The sequence below is a fragment of the Echinops telfairi genome, unplaced genomic scaffold (assembly GCF_000313985.2).
Source record: "Echinops telfairi isolate 266 unplaced genomic scaffold, ASM31398v2 ScPeMD7_7459;HRSCAF=8497, whole genome shotgun sequence".
NCBI lineage: Eukaryota > Metazoa > Chordata > Mammalia > Afrosoricida > Tenrecidae > Echinops > Echinops telfairi.
Window position 1 is genome coordinate 7,502,389 of NW_022111359.1, and position 16,019 is coordinate 7,518,407.

The 16,019-nt window shown below is 40.1% G+C and overlaps 1 protein-coding gene across 1 annotated transcript in view; it reads left to right on the forward strand.

Moving 5' to 3' along the window:
* The window catches only part of ADGRE1 (adhesion G protein-coupled receptor E1), a 76,059-nt gene that overhangs the window by 20,366 nt on the left and 39,674 nt on the right, over positions 1 to 16,019 (forward strand). Inside the window, exons 3-8 of the mRNA XM_045300066.1 lie at positions 1,024 to 1,179; positions 1,291 to 1,410; positions 3,298 to 3,444; positions 9,588 to 9,676; positions 12,024 to 12,107; positions 15,742 to 15,919. Coding sequence (XP_045156001.1) covers positions 1,024 to 1,179; positions 1,291 to 1,410; positions 3,298 to 3,444; positions 9,588 to 9,676; positions 12,024 to 12,107; positions 15,742 to 15,919 — 774 coding nt within the window. The remainder of the gene's footprint in view (positions 1 to 1,023; positions 1,180 to 1,290; positions 1,411 to 3,297; positions 3,445 to 9,587; positions 9,677 to 12,023; positions 12,108 to 15,741; positions 15,920 to 16,019) is intronic.

Below are 16,019 nucleotides of genomic sequence, written 5' to 3' on the forward strand. Positions count from 1 at the left end.
CTCAGGGATGTCTTGCAGGAAGTGAGCCTTGCCAGCTAATGCAGGGAACTGGCTAAGGCAGCTGCACCCTGGTCTGACCATCAGAAAGCAAGAGATTCGAAAGGTGAGGATCACTGAGCCATTTATCCCTCTGTCCTTCAATTAACCCCACATGTGTTTATCGGCCAGGTTGGCACAATAAACTAACTATATCAACCCCCATTAGCCTAACCACTTCCCAACCCCTCAAGCAAAAGTCCATTTCTCCCTCCTTCTCACCCTGATAACCACTAATTCCTAATGGTTTCTAGATAATTGCTTAGTTCGTATAGACGAGTACTTGTGCTTTTGAGATTGGCACGCTTCACTCAGCATGTTTTCAAGGTCCATCTTCAGCCAAGCGTGCATCAGTGCTGCATCTCTCTTTGTGGATGAGTGTCCATGGCGTGCATGGACCACATCCAGCTGATTTTCCTTGTTTTGTGATCACTAAGATGATTCTTGGTCCTTGTAAACATTTTTTCCCAACGTTTAGCAAGTAGCATTCAGATGGCAACAGACAGAAAAATGATGCTTTAGGCTCCGACTCAGAAATAGCTGCTGATTTCATCCGGAAGCTCCTCTTTTTGATCACCTCCCCCCACCCCACCATGTTGTGTATATCTAACAAAGGGAGTCCTTGGGTGATGCAAAGGGTTAACACACTCAGCTGCCAACGGCAATATTGGTGGTTCAAAAACAGAGGAAAAGCCTGGCTCTATCATTTTGAAGAGAAAACCAAACCAACAATCAGGATGGAGAACTCTATGGGACACAGTTCTAGTCTGAGACACGTAGGGCTGTGGTGATTTGGAATAGACATGTGAGCAATGGGTTTGGTGAGACTCCTTTCCGCTATAACCAACAGTCACAGTCAAGAGAGTTGGGGAAGCATTAACACCCCCCCTCCCAACTCTTGCTGGAAAGCAGGCCAGAATCCCATTACACTCATCTTTGGAAAGTGCAATCTGATACACGAGTGATCCCCTTGCTTTCTCTGCCCAGATGTGGATGAATGCTCTGCGACACCATCACTCTGCGGTCCTGCCTCGCTCTGCAAAAACCTGCCAGGGGTATACAAGTGCAGCTGTTTCCCAGGGTTCTCAGCCGCTCATAGAACAACCTGGGTCCCCAGAAAGACAGGAAGACTCACCTGTTCAGGTAATGCTCTCAGGCACAGGGTCTTTGGTAAACAGTTTTTCCTGGCTTGGTATGTGTTTCCGAACCTGAACACCTGGTCATGCCTACTACCTGTCCTCCTCTGTCCCCCAGATGTGGACGAGTGCCTCAACAGTAGCATCTGCCCAGAGAACTCTGATTGTGTCAACTCTGTGGGAAGCTACAGTTGCAGCTGCCAGGCTGGTTTCGTCTCTAGGAATTCCACCTGTGAAGGTAGAGAGCACCTATTCTTCATGGTTGATTTAGAATGAAACTATGTCACTCCTAGTATATATGTATGTATTTCATCTCTGAAATATATGTATAATTCTCATCCACTATAGGGGAGACCCAGGTTTGATTCCAGCTAATGTACCTTATGTGCAGGCACCACCTGTCTCTTGGTAGGTAGAGGCTTGCCTATTGCTAGGATGTTGAACAGACTTCAGTGGTGCTTTCAGACTAAGATGGACTAGGAAGAAAAGCTTGGAGATTGACTTCTGAAATACTAGCCAACTGAAGGATTGCATTCCTGTATCTCCCAACCCAGGGTGGTTTTTGCAACTTTTTGGAGCCCCAGATTGATCTATATTCCTATCCCAGCTTCTCATCCTAACTCTCCACAGTAATACCCAGTTTAAGACGCATTGTGCCTACTAGATTCACTAATAGACTCCTTGTTTATTCCTTGCATCTTCTGAGTTGCATCACAGCAGCAGCCATAATGGTATAGTACAGCGGTTCTCAACTTGGGTTATGACCCCTTTGGGGGTTGAAAGACCTTTTCACAGAGGTCACCCAATTCATAACAGTAGCAAAATTATAGTTATGAAGTAGCAATGAAAATAGTTTTATGGCTGGGGGAGGTCACGACCACATGAGGAACTGTATTAAAGGGTGGCGGCAATAGGAAGGTTGAGAACCACTGGTATAATAGGTTACACCAAATTCAACAATTTGAAACCACAAGCCGCTCCACAGGAGAAAGATGAGGTTTTCTACTCCCTTAAAAAGTTAAAATCTTAAGAAAGAAACCAAACTTGACCAATGATACCCTGGGGGAAGGAGGAAGAATTGATGCATAGGAAGCAATGAGTTTAAATTAATGGTGAGGACTAATTTGGAAAGGGGTATCGATAATAGTTGTATGACATGAAGACTATAATCAACGACACTGAATTTTATCTGTAGAACTTTTTTGGATTGGAGAATGTTCTGTTGTGTATATTTTGCCACAATTAAAAAATCATAACTACATGAATAATAAAAAAGAGAGTGTTACAGTCTTGGGAACGCAAAAGGGTGAGTTTACCTTGCCTTATTGGTTACTATGACTCAGAATTGACTCAGTGGCAATGTGTTTTTACGTACTTTATTTTAATTGTGGTGAAAATAGACAAGCGAAAACATCTGCCAGGACAGCATATTCCATATTTGCAATTCAATGGCACCTATTAACTTTTCGTGTTGTGTTCTCATTATTGTTACCCTTTTCCAAAGTATTCCACCACCACTAATATAAACTCCGTGCCTTCTAAGCCAAAGTGCCCACTTTCTCCCTCTTCCTATCCCTAGCAATCAGTAAGTATTTTTATTTTCTATGTATTTGGAATGTGACTTTAGTTGGACTTATTGACTAGTCATGCTTCATACTTATTCTCTGCATCACAAATGTTGATGAGTGCATTGCCACATGTGATTTCAAAGCAACATACAACAACACTCCTGGGAGCTTCTTTTGAACCAGCTATCCTGTTTTTCCTACTCACAGAGCAGAGTAGGACTGCCTTTCTGGGTTTCCAAGACAGTAAACCTTTATGGGAATAGAAAGTCTCTTTCTCACTTGAAGTGGCTGGTGCTTTCCAACTGTTCACTTTGAAGTTAGCAGCCCAATGCAGAACCCACTACACCACTGGGGTTCCTACGAGTTCTTATGAGATGCCATCAACTCATGGCATCAAGTTTGAGTTGGAGCCTGGCTTTGCATTGAACAATGGACACTTGAGCTTCATGGACCAAGTGGTGGAATGTCTAGGAGAACAGAGGCTTGTTGATTAACCCCGGGAAGAAATATCACTTTGTTTCTTGAGTGTCTTGATCTTTTTTTAAAATTTCTTGTAGACATTGATGAGTGCTTCCAAGATCAATTACTGTGTGGCCTCAATTCTGTCTGCACCAATGTTCTGGGGTCCTACAACTGTAGATGCATGGTAGGGTTTCGTCCTGACCCAGAAAGCTCCTGGAAAGACAGAAACTTCAACTGCAAAAGTAAGCCTACCCTGTGTGTCTTTGCGACAGAGTTTGTGACTTGCTTTGGTTAGAAAATCCTCACTATCCCTAACCTCTGGCTGATCCCCTGACCCTCACCACATTCAGAGATTCACTTTCGTTTAATTTGCTCATTTACTTATTTGTCAATTTTCTCACTCCATAGGTTACTTTGTGAGCCTCTATTTATTTATTTAGAAACAATGGATATAATAATTAATGGCAATTGGACCTTAGTTGAAAGCAGAGAATACTAGAAAGTGTATACTTGTGTTTCCTTGACTATGCTAAGGCATGTTACTCTGTGAACCATAATAACTATGGATAGACTTGAGAAGAATGGGAAACACAGAATACATATTGTGCTTATTTGGAACCTGTGCGTGGACCAAGAGACATTTGTGTAAACAGAAAAATGGCATACTACGTGGTTTAAAATCAGGAAAGGCATTTGTCAGAGTTGTACTCTCTTACCATACTTATTAAATCTGTGTGATGAGCAAATAATCAGATAAGCTGGTTTACATGAAAAAAATGTGGTATCAGGGTTGGAGGAAGGCTTATTAACAACCTTCGATATGCAGATGACACACCATGCTTGCAAAAATTGAGGAAGACTTGAATCACTTGGTTATGAGGATCAAGGATTCTTATTATATAGAAAATCTAAGGGTGAAGATTGGGAAAGGAAGTATTGTGCTTAAAGAGATCTGTACTGGGTCCTTGACTCTATACCTGTATAGGAAAAAGAAGTCATTAAGCAGCAAAGTAATACAGGAGAAACAAAGAAACGAATCACACTACACACACTCACACACAATGTGTACAAATACAAAACAACATGACAGTAGCAAATACATACATATCAATAATCTCAGTGAATGCTAATGAGCTAAATGTACCGGTAAAAAGACAGAGAGTAGCATAATGGATAAGAAAACAAAACCCATCAATATGGAGCCTAAAAGAAGCACATCTTAGACACAGACATACAAGAAGCACAGACATAAAAAGACGCTGGATAAAAGCATACCAAGCAAACAGCAACCACAAAAAGAAGCAGGTGTAGAAATATCAATCACTGCAAAAATAGACTTTAAGGCAAACAACATAATAAGAGTCAAAAACAGACATTACATAATGATCAAAGGAACCATAGCCCAAGAAGGTATAACCATAATAAATTTATATACAGCCAGTGAAAGAATTTTGAAATACATCAATCAAATCCTCACAGAAATGAAAAAGGCTACAGACACCTTGGCAAAAATAGCAGGAGAATTCAACACTCCACTCTCAATGAATGACATACCATCAAGGAAAAAACTCAATTAAAAAAAAAAAAGAGCTCAACCACACAGTCAGCAAAATCAACCTCAGAGATATATTCGGAACACTTTATCCAACAACCCAGTATATATTCTATAACACACATGGAACATTTTCAAGAATAGACTACATACTATGCCACAAAATATGCTTCAACAAACTTAAAAAAAGAGAGAGATCCTAGAACCCATCTTCTCAGATCATAATGCTATAAAACTAACTATAACTCAACAATAAAGTGAACAGACAAATAGAGACACATATTTGGAGATTGGACAACATAATATCCCAAAATGATTAGGTAATACAGCAAATAAGGGAGGGAATTTAAAAATTCCTTGAGACAAACAAGAATGATAACATAGCCTATTAAAACCCTTTGAATGCAGAAAAAGCAGCAATTAAAGACTAATTTATAGCAATCAACACACACACATGAAAAGAGAGGAAAAATACAAAATCAACCCTAACATAACACACTTCATAACTGAGAGAAGCAAGGACAACAACATAAAACCTCTATTTAAAAAAAAGAAGAAAAGAAATCATAAGGATTAGAGCAGAAATAAACAATGTAGAAAACCAAACAAAATGTAAAAAAATCAACAAGCCAAGAAGTTGGTTCTTTGCAACCTAAATAAAGTAAAACAGAAAAGATCCACAGGCTCAGAAAAAGAGATGAAAAGGGTGTCATTACAACAGATCCAAATGAAATAAAAAGAATAATAACACTCTACTGTGAAAAAACTGTATTCAAATAAATCTGACAATATAGAAGAAATGGACAGATACTTAGAAATACATTATCCACCCAAATTAGTTCAGACAGATGTTGAAAAACTCAACAGACCCATAACAAACAAAGAAATAGAGTGGGTCATTGAGAAACTTCCAACCAAGGAAAGCCCAGGACCAGAAGGTTTAACAGGGGAATTCTACCAAGTATTCAGAAAAGACCTGTCACCAATACTACACAAACTATTCCAGAATATAGAAAATTACAACACCCCAAACTCATTCTATGAAGACAGCGAAACACTGATTTCCAAACTAGGCAAAGATCTTACAAAGATAGAAAATTATAGACCAATATGCCTCATGAACATAGATGCTAAAATCCTTAACAAAATTTTGGCTAATAGAATCCAGCATCATAACAAAAAATAATTCACTATGACCAAATGGAATGTACTCCAGGGCTTCAGGGATGATTCAAAATTTAAAAAAATCAATGTAATCCACTGCATAAACAAGGCAAAGAAGCAAAATCACATGATTATATCAATAGATGTAGAAAAGGCATTTGACAAGATCTAACACCCAGTTTTAAGAATGAAAACACTCAACGAAATAGGAAAAAAATGGAAATTCCTCAACATAATAAAATCCACACACAAAAACCAAACAGCCAATATCACACTCAATGGGAAAAACCAGAACTATTTTCTCTGAAAATGAGGCTCAGACAAGGATGTCCCTTATCACCACTGTTATTAAACATTGTACTGAAAGTCTTAGCTAGAGCCATCAGAAAACAACAACAACAACAAAATGAAGGGAATTCAAACAGGCAAAGAAGTGAAACTCTCGCTATTTGCCGATGATATAATCCTGTACAGTACTATGTATGCATCCCTAAAAAACAGTGATAAAAGCATGAAACACCCCATGCCATGGAAGGACCTGGAAACCATTATGCTGAGTCAAGTAAGTCCAGGACATAAGGACAAATATTGTGAGTCCACTACTGTAAGGAGAAACACAAATTAAGCACATCTTAGAGGTCAATTCCCAAACAAAGGGCTGGAAATCTGCTTGCTGGCCATGAATCATACATCCCCACCTTATATGCATGTCATAAGAACCACCTCAAAAGAAGACACCTCACATCAGCTGGGGTCATTCCTTTGGGAGGTGGGGAGAGGGGACAAATCACAGACACTCCACAGGAATGAGAGGAGAACCTTTCTGGAAAATCAAGTCAAGACCAGGGGAGGTGAACATGTACTTCTCAGAGGGGTCACTTATAATTCTGTTGGTGGGTAAATGAGGAGGAACCACCTCACATGGGGAAGGGATGCTCAGTAATAATTGTGGGGAACCCCAGAGGAGAATAAACCTAATTCTATGTTCCTAAATAGACAATTTTGAATGTTTCCACCCAACCTTTGGTGAACCATTCCATGAACTAAGCTCTACGATGATGTTATAGACACTGGCCTTACAGGGAACATGGAATCCTCCGTGGGCGACACCAGAGAAACTTGATGTGGAAGACCAACTGGGTTCTACCTCAAAACTACCGATAGGCCTTAGACTTAGGACTGAAATTCCCTGATCGGTGAGGGAATTTTCAAAGTGACTTAACTGTGGAGGCATATGATATGTGGGATTTTACATCAATAAACCTATTAAAATAATAAATAGGTCTTTAAGGGGGAAATAACACAGTGAGGTATAGGACATATTAGAATAATCACCATTTAAGATCAAAAGGGCAGCATTTACCTAAGAACAAAATCCATAAGTGTTAGCAAAAAAGAGAAATGGAAACAATAAACACAGGTAGGAAGTGGGGTAATCGGTGGTACATTGAATGTGATGAAACAAGATCTGTATAAATATTTTTAAATTGTTGGATGCGAAACTGACAATCTACTCTGTAACTCTTCACCCAATTCATAACAAAATATGTTTTTTTAAATAGAGAAAACCCAAATAGTCATAACTGAATCAGCAGGTAACATCATGATAAATGGAGAAAACATTGTTGTCAAGATTTCATATTGCTAGGATCCACAACCGGTGCTCATGGATTCACCGGTCAAGACATTAAATGACTCAGTGCATTGGATAAATCTGCTGCACAACCTCTTGAAAGTGTTGAAAATGAAGGATGTTACTTTGAGAAAAGGGTGCGCCTGACCCAAGCTATGGTAGTTTCAATCACCTCATATGCATGTGAAAGTTGGACATTGATTAAGACCAATGAAGAATTGATGCATCATATTGTGTATTGTTTTTCCCTTGCTTTCTATTCAAAGAATGGAATTAGGGTGCTGGGGAAGATATTGAAGGGTCAAAAAACCCTTTATTTAACTCTGAAAACAGCTTTCTACCTGGGGCGTGCTGAGTGCGAGGAGTACGGCTTCTGAAGCAAGGAGTGCTCATTTAGGGTTTGTGTGCTGGCTTGGAAATTGTGGGGTTTGGAGGGGTTAGAGTTTCAGGCTTGAAGTGCATGCTATCTTCAAGGTCATCTTCCTTTGTGAGAAGGTTCTTGATGATGTTGAACGCAGTCTGCCCAATCTGATGGTTCTCATGAAGTTGTAATGCCTCAGTTTTCTCAATGGCACCCAGTTGTTCTAGCGTGAGATGGAGCTTCTCCAAATCGTGAGAATTCACTGCAGACTGGAGAATATAGACGATGGTCGGAAGGATGATGATAACGGTCTTGTGGTCATGGCAAATGAGCAGACTCGTCAGGGGCTTCAGGACTCCTGATTGGATGAGCACAGCCGACTGATCTGTGGTGCTCCCCATCGTGAAGTTAGCCACCACCCACACAGCCTCTTTTTGGACTTTAAAGAGTACCATGGACTGCCAAAAGAACAAAAAAAAATCTGTCTTGGAAGAAGCACTGGACCAGACAATGCTCTGTTCTGTTGTCCATACGGTCCCCAGGAGTCAGAACCAAATCTAGGGCACCTAACAACAACAACAACAACAACAGCAACTCAACAACAAGAACACAGTTCTCTTCGGGTGCTCACTTTAAAAAGGGCATCTCTACCTTGCTTTTTAAAGCTCACCATCAGGTTCCTCAAAATGTCCAGTACTATAATATGTGACTGTTCCTTTATCACCGTTGGGATCATAAGTTTAGTGGTTGAAAACCACAATCTGCTTCTCAAGAGAGAGATGAGAATTTGTACTCCCATAAAGAGTTAGCATTTCAGAAATCCACGGGGACATTTCTGCTTTGTCCTACGGGGTCAGTATGTGTTGTAATTAACTTGATGGCAGGGAGTTTCAGATTTTAAAAGATAATCAGACTTGCCTTAAAAAAAGTTTTATTGACGTGTAATTAACATTTCATGTGTATCAGTAGTTTGATCCTATTCAAAAGAGTTGCATAATCTTCACCACAATCACCTTAAAAACACTTCTCCTTTCTTGTACTCATGTTATTAGCTCTCCCTTTCTCACCAACCTCCCACACCATGCCCCTATGAAGCTATACATCCAGTTACTGTCTCCATAGATTTACCTGTCCTGGATTTCATATGCAGAGAAACATAAAATCCAAACAAAATGAAACAAACAACTCAACAACAATGACAAAATAAAAGACAAGGATCTCAATCTAAAAGAAAGCAGAGAATATGAAACTGGAACAAGTATACTTTGGATCAAAAGGAAGGTCAAATACAAAATGTCACATTTCAACCTAAATACACCCTACAGTGCATTCTGTCTGATAACATGGCCCTTCCCATCCCTGGTCCATAGTCTGAGAGGATTCACCTGAGGTTTAATTTGGGGGTGGGGGTCCTGCAAATGAATTGTGGGCTTTTATTGCCATCAGTAGCCTTCTGAAAACTGGGTGTTTGGAATTTCAACTCTAACACTGATCTCTCCTCCAGATTTGGAGTTCATTATTTACAATCATGGGTCACACAGGCTGGTGTGCTTCTTCTGTGTGGTCTTAACTGATGCCCCACTTAGACGACTGCTTGTTTTACGTCAAATCCAGTCCTGTTTTTTAATTGTACTTTGCTTCGATTAACTTTGGTTGGTTTTGTTATCTTCCAAAGGGGTTACCTTAAAGTGTAAAGAAGATGTTATACCCGACAATGAGCAGGTCCAGAAATGCCAAGGCAGAGCAGCAATGGGTCCTGGAAATGTAAGTATTTTTAAATATCCCTGGTTTTTGAGGTTTTCCTAGAAGCTACTTAGTCAGGATGTTGTTTTTACAGTTTTCATAAAGGTCAAAATAACTGGCTTAAAAACACTTAACAGTTTATTTCTTTCCCCTGGAAGAGTCTTGACATAATCTGCCAAAAGTTGACATGATTGCTCTGTAGTGCTCTGTCACCATCAACATAAGTGTCTCATTTTGTGGTCCATTATGGCTGCGTTGGCACCTGCCATCACATGCGTGTTCCATCTGGGACAATGAGAAGTACCTTCTTACCCTGGAAGAGTGTGGCTCAAGATCACTTCTGTTCACATAACATTGGTCAATAATTAGTTGCACAGTGAGATCTAGCTGCAAGGGAAGCTGTGAAGGTAAGACATTTGCTTGCCTTGGGGATTGTTTTCCTGAAGAAGGGGTTGGGGACTATATCGAAGTCTCGTCACTAATGAACATCTGAGTAATATGGGATGAGTGATACACAGTCATGGTGGACAGAATGGTGCTTGAACTTCCTGGTTCTCTAATAATACCATTTCAGTAATAAAGATTCTAATAATATCATTTCAGTAATAAAGATTCATGGTCAGCTTCAGGAAGTCGCATCAGTAAAGCTTATCACTGCTTAGCATAATGTTTTTAAGGCTCATCCATGTTGTTGTAATCCTTCATCCTCGGTGGTGTAATGGGTTACACGGTGAGCTGCTAACCGCCAAGGTTAGTGGTTGGAAACCACCAACCGCTCTGTGGGAGAAAGACAAGGCTTTCTACTCCTGTAAAGAGCTGGAGTCTTGGAAACCCATAGGGACTATTCTACCTCATCCTATAGGGTTGTTTGGAGTCTGGATTAACTTGATGGCCTTGGGAATATCCCCTTCTATGGATTTGCTGTTGATACTGTTAGGCATTGTCCAGTTGGCCCCCACTCATGGTGACCTTGTGCACAACAGGACTAAATGCTGCCTGACTCCGCATTTCCATGATCACTCTGTTGTGATCCAGAGGGTTTCCATTAGCTGGATTTCAGAAGTTGAGCGACAAGCCTTTCTTTCTAGTCTATCGTAGTCTAGAAGCTCTACTTAAACCTACTGAATATCATATCACTAAGAGACAGGCGGTAGCTGCACACAAAAAACATAGGCTGAGACTCACATCAAGGTCTCCTGTATGGAAGGTAGGAAACCTTCCATTGAACCACCGTGACCCTCATTTCATGGATATACCAGTTTGTTCACCCATTCAGGCCACAAGGAACCCTTGGGTTGTTAGCAGCCTTTGGTGAGTAAGAATAGAGCTGTTAGAAGTATCCATGGCCAGATTCTCTGGTCAACATGAGTTTTGTTTTCTGTAGGTTGCATGCCTAGGAGTGGGCTTACTAGATCATTGCATTGTCTCATTTAAAAAACCCAGGTCCTGGGTGAAACAAATGCTTTATGCTTGAGTCCTAAACTAAAAGTTGGCTGTTTGAACCCACCTGCAGAGATAAACCTAGCAATCTGCTTCCATAAAGGTGACAGCCAAGACTATGAGTCACAATCAACTTGATGGCAACAACTTTTTGTTTGTCATTTTTTTAAGCCTTTAAGCAGAATTTTCAGATCTTGTTCATCCAAACAGAAACCCTGTAACCATCAAGCAGTCACTCTCCATTGCCTCTAACCCCTAAATCCTGGCAATATGTGCTAAGAATCCACTTCCTGCTTCCCATTAACTGGAATGCCACTGGGAGAGCAGTAGCTGGAGCTGCCATCTTGGACTAAAGTTGTGCTTTTGTGTTGATGGTGTTAGAGCAGTGGTTCTCAACCTGTGAGTTGCGACCCCTATGGGTTGCCAGATTCATAACAGTAGCAAAATTACAGTTATAAAGTAGCAACACAAATAATTTTATGGTTGGGGTGTTCACCACAACGTGAGGAACTGTATTAAAGGGTCATGGGATTAGAAAGATTGAGAACCACTGTGTTAGGGTATCATCATTTGAACTTGTACAGCAGATTTGAAATCCTTGGAACACTGTTTTTTGTTGTGTGTGTGTTTTAAACACATATCCCCACTAAATTTTTTTGCTGTTTACTTATTTATAATTCATAGAAGAGACAGGTGATGCTACTTCTATTGTGGTCAAATGGTGAGTTTTTATATCCCTGAGAATTCTAGAGAGGCAGAAAGGCATTGGCGATGCAGGATCAGAGCATGGCATTTCAGAGTTCAGGACCTCAACTGAGGTTTCCCTTCAGGCTGGGTTCACCATCTCCCTCATGGTGAGATGGATGGCTATGTGAGAAGGAAACTGCCCGTGGTTGCGACTAATCAAGGTCTTTTCCTGGGGATACAGGTGCCCTTCTGTGCCATAATGAATGCCACCTTCAGTGTTCTGGATGGTGCTTGTGAAAATAAAACCACGGCTGTCTCTCTGGAGGTAATCATGGAGTCTTCTTTATCAACTGTCTTTTGAGTAATTCCATAATTTTTTTTACTGAACCATAGCACTTGGACTTCTTGGGTAAGATATCTAGATGTATGGCATCGTTCTGTTTTGGCACCTGAATATTGTAGTAAGGTGTAGTTTCCTCAATTGACTTAATCCATCTCCTGGACAATAGAATCTCTCACTTTTTGTTATTAAAAACCATACTATAACATAGCCTTGGATCATTAAAAAAATACTTCCAGATGGATTAATTCTTGGAATGGAAATTGTTAAGTCAAAACCTATGCACAATTGACAGCTATTTCATCCCATAAAGGCTACAGTAATTTGCATTCCCAATGGAGCCTCTTGGATCAGGGAAGGAGATTGAATGGCTAACGAACCCTTTGTGTTAGTCTGGGTACATTAGAGAAGCAAATCCACAGAAACTCATATGTATAAGAGAGAGTTTTATATAAAGGTTAAGTGCACATCAAGAAAACATCCAAATCCAAGGCTGCCTAAGCCCACAAGTCCAACATTAACCCATATGTTCGACACCAATCCACAAAGTCCTCCTCCATTTCACAAAGCACACACTATGACGCTAACTGCAGGAGGAAGGCCAAATCAGCAAATGTGTAAGCATCTCAGCACTGGCAGGGGTTTCCGCATGGGTGCTTCAGCACCCAGGGCTGCATCAGGGTAGGTCCATGCGGCTTCTTCTTGGGGATGTCTTACACGAAGTGAGCCTTGCCAGCTGAAGCAGGGAACTGGCTAAGGCAGCTGCACCCTGGTCTGACCATCATAAAGCAAGAGATCAGAGAACTCGAAAGGCGAGGCACACCTAGCCATTTATTGCTCCACCCTTCAATTAACCGCACATTTGTTTATCAGCAAGGTTGGCACAATAAACTTTAACTAACTCATCCTTTTAATTCTCTATTGACCTAGACTTCCAGGTCTAGGTCACTCTCCTGATTATATATCTATATCTATATCTATCTATCTATCTATCTATCTATCCACTCTCCTAATTATATATCTAGAGACAAGTAATTATTGTTAGGAGTCATGGAGTCAACGTTTAATGTACAGTGAGCCCACACGACAGGAGATAATGCCCCATAGGGGTTTTAGTCTGGATTTTTTGTGGCCTTTCCTTTATTTCCTGCCTTTTTAATAACCTTTTGCTTTCTCCATGTATGGTGCACTTTATAATATCCTACAACTCTTGAAGTACCCAGTCACTAGTGTTCAATGTATCATACTTATTATGGTCTCTCAATTCAAGTGGGATATGCTCAAGGTCATACTCTAGCCCTCATGGACTTGTTTTAATTTCCTCCACCTTCAACTTGAACTTGTATATAAGCGATTGACTGTGAATTTCAGACACAGAAAGGGAAGGAAAGAAAAGACAGCATGTACGTCAGAAGAGACTCTGGAGCTTTTTCTTGAACACAGAGTAGTTAAAATGAAAGGAAGAAATGATGAAGTCAAAGAACTGAACAGAAAATTTTAAAGGACAACTCAAGAAGACAAAATACATATTATAATGAAATGTGCAAAGAATTAGGATTGGAAAACCAAAAGGGACGAACATGCTCGGCGTATCTCAAACTGAAAGAACTGAAGAAAAGAATCTTGCCTTCAGTTGAAATGTTGAAGGATTCTTTGGACAAAATATTGAATGAGAGAATCAAAAGCAGATGTAATACACAGAGTCACTGTACCAAAAAGAATAGGCCATTGTGTAACCTTTTTAGTGTGTAGCACAGGATCAAGATGGCATTGAAGAAGAAGTCTAAGTTACACTGAAGACATCGGTGAAGAACAAGATTCCAGAAGTTGAAGGAATTAGATTGCAATGTTTCAACAAATGGAAACACTCATTCTTCTATGCCAAGAAAGTTGGAACACAGCTAACTTGCCAAATGATCAGAAGAGATATGTATTTATTCCCTTTGCAAAGAAACGTGACCCAACATAATGTGGAAATTATAGACCAATATTATTTATATATCATGCAAATAAAACTTTTCTGAATATAATTTAAAAATGGATGCAGCACTACATCTATAGGGACTTTCCAGAAATTTCAAGGGGAATTCAGACGAGAACTTGGAATCAGGGATATCTTTGCTAATATCAGATGGCTCTTGAGTGACAGGAGGAAATGAAAGAAAAAATATTTATCTGCATTTCATTGACTCTGAAAACGCATTCAGTAGTGTGGATAATAACAAATTAAGAATAACATCAAGAGGAATAGAAATTCCAGAAGACATAATTTTTCTCATGCAGAAACTGTGCACAGACCAAGAGGCAGTGAATTAAACAGAACAAGGGGCTACCACATGGTTTTAAATCAGAAGAGCTTTGTTTCAGAGTTGAATGCTTTCAGCCCTTTTCAATCGATGTGCTGAGCAAATAGTCTGAGAAGCTTAACTATATGAAGAAGAGTCTGTCATCAGAATTGGTGGAAGACTTATTAACAACTTACCATATGTTGATAACACACCTTTGCTTGTTGGAAGTGAAGACAACATGTTGCACTTAATTATGAAGATCAAAGATTGCACTTCAACATAAAGAAACCAACAATCTTACAACTTGTCCAATTCAAAATATCATGGTAAATGGACAAGAGATGCAAGCTGTCAAGGGTTTAATTTTACTTACAACCAGATGGATGACAATAGCAGTTAAGAAATCAAGGAACATGTTGCATTGGGAAACTATGCCACAAAAGACCTCTTTAAAGTGTTGAAATAAAAAAATATAACTTTGAGGACTAAGGTGCACCTGCCCTAAGCCATGGTATTTTTGATCACCTCATGTGCGTGTGAAAACTGAACCAATGTATCAGAAAAAATATGAATAACTAGTGCATTTGAATTATTCTTTGGGTGAAGAAGATTGGAAATACCATTGTATGACTGAAGAATAAACCAATTCATCTTAGAAGGAGTATAGCCAGAATGATCCATGAAGCTATATGGTGAAGCTCTGTCTAAAGTACAGTGGACATGTTACCAAGAGGGACTAGTCCCTAGAGGAAGACATCATGCTTGGTAAAGCAGAGGGCCAGAAAAAAGGAGGGAAACACTCAGCAAGATGGATTGACACAGGAAAAATTATGAGGATGGTGCAGGACTATGCGGTGTTTATTCTGTTATACATAGGATCGCTAATAGTCAGAGCCTACTTGATAGCACCTAGCAACACAACAACAATAATCTTTATGGGAGTAAATTGTCATATCTTTTCTCTGAGAATCCATAGGGTGGTTTTGAAATGTGAACCTTTTAGACATTTGATTATCAGCTGAGATCTTAGCTGTTGTACCACCAAGTCTCCTGAGAGCCTTGAGAGAGAAAGAACAGCTGTTGTCTCATTGATGAGAAAGAGATGTACCCATACACAGGAAACCAATTGCTATCAAATCAACACTGAGTCATAGCAACCCCATGTGTCAGAGTAGAAGGGCCTGACATACAGTTTTCAATGGCTGATTTTTCTGAAGCCAGACTTTTCTTCGGAGATGCCTCTGCATAGATTTGAACATTTAATCTTTAGCTGCATAGTTGAATTAGCTGTTTACGAAGTCCTAACTGAGTGATTGGGCCTTTCTTTCCAGGGTGCGGTGGAGAGCTTTGCCAGTGTGCTTGAAGAAACAGACACATGGTCCAATTTCACCAAGGAAGAGACGTCCACGCTGGCTACCATTGTGCTGGAGAGCGTGGAAAACACCGTGCTGGCAGCTTTCCTGAAGCCCTCAGAGAATGATAGTCAGACGATTCAGACTGAGTCTGTAGGTAGGTCCTACCTTGGTGGTCAGGTCACACCTGGGCACTGACTTTGAGGGGTGACCTTGGCCAATGTGATTCCCCCGTGGCTTTCTCACTCTCCTATTTT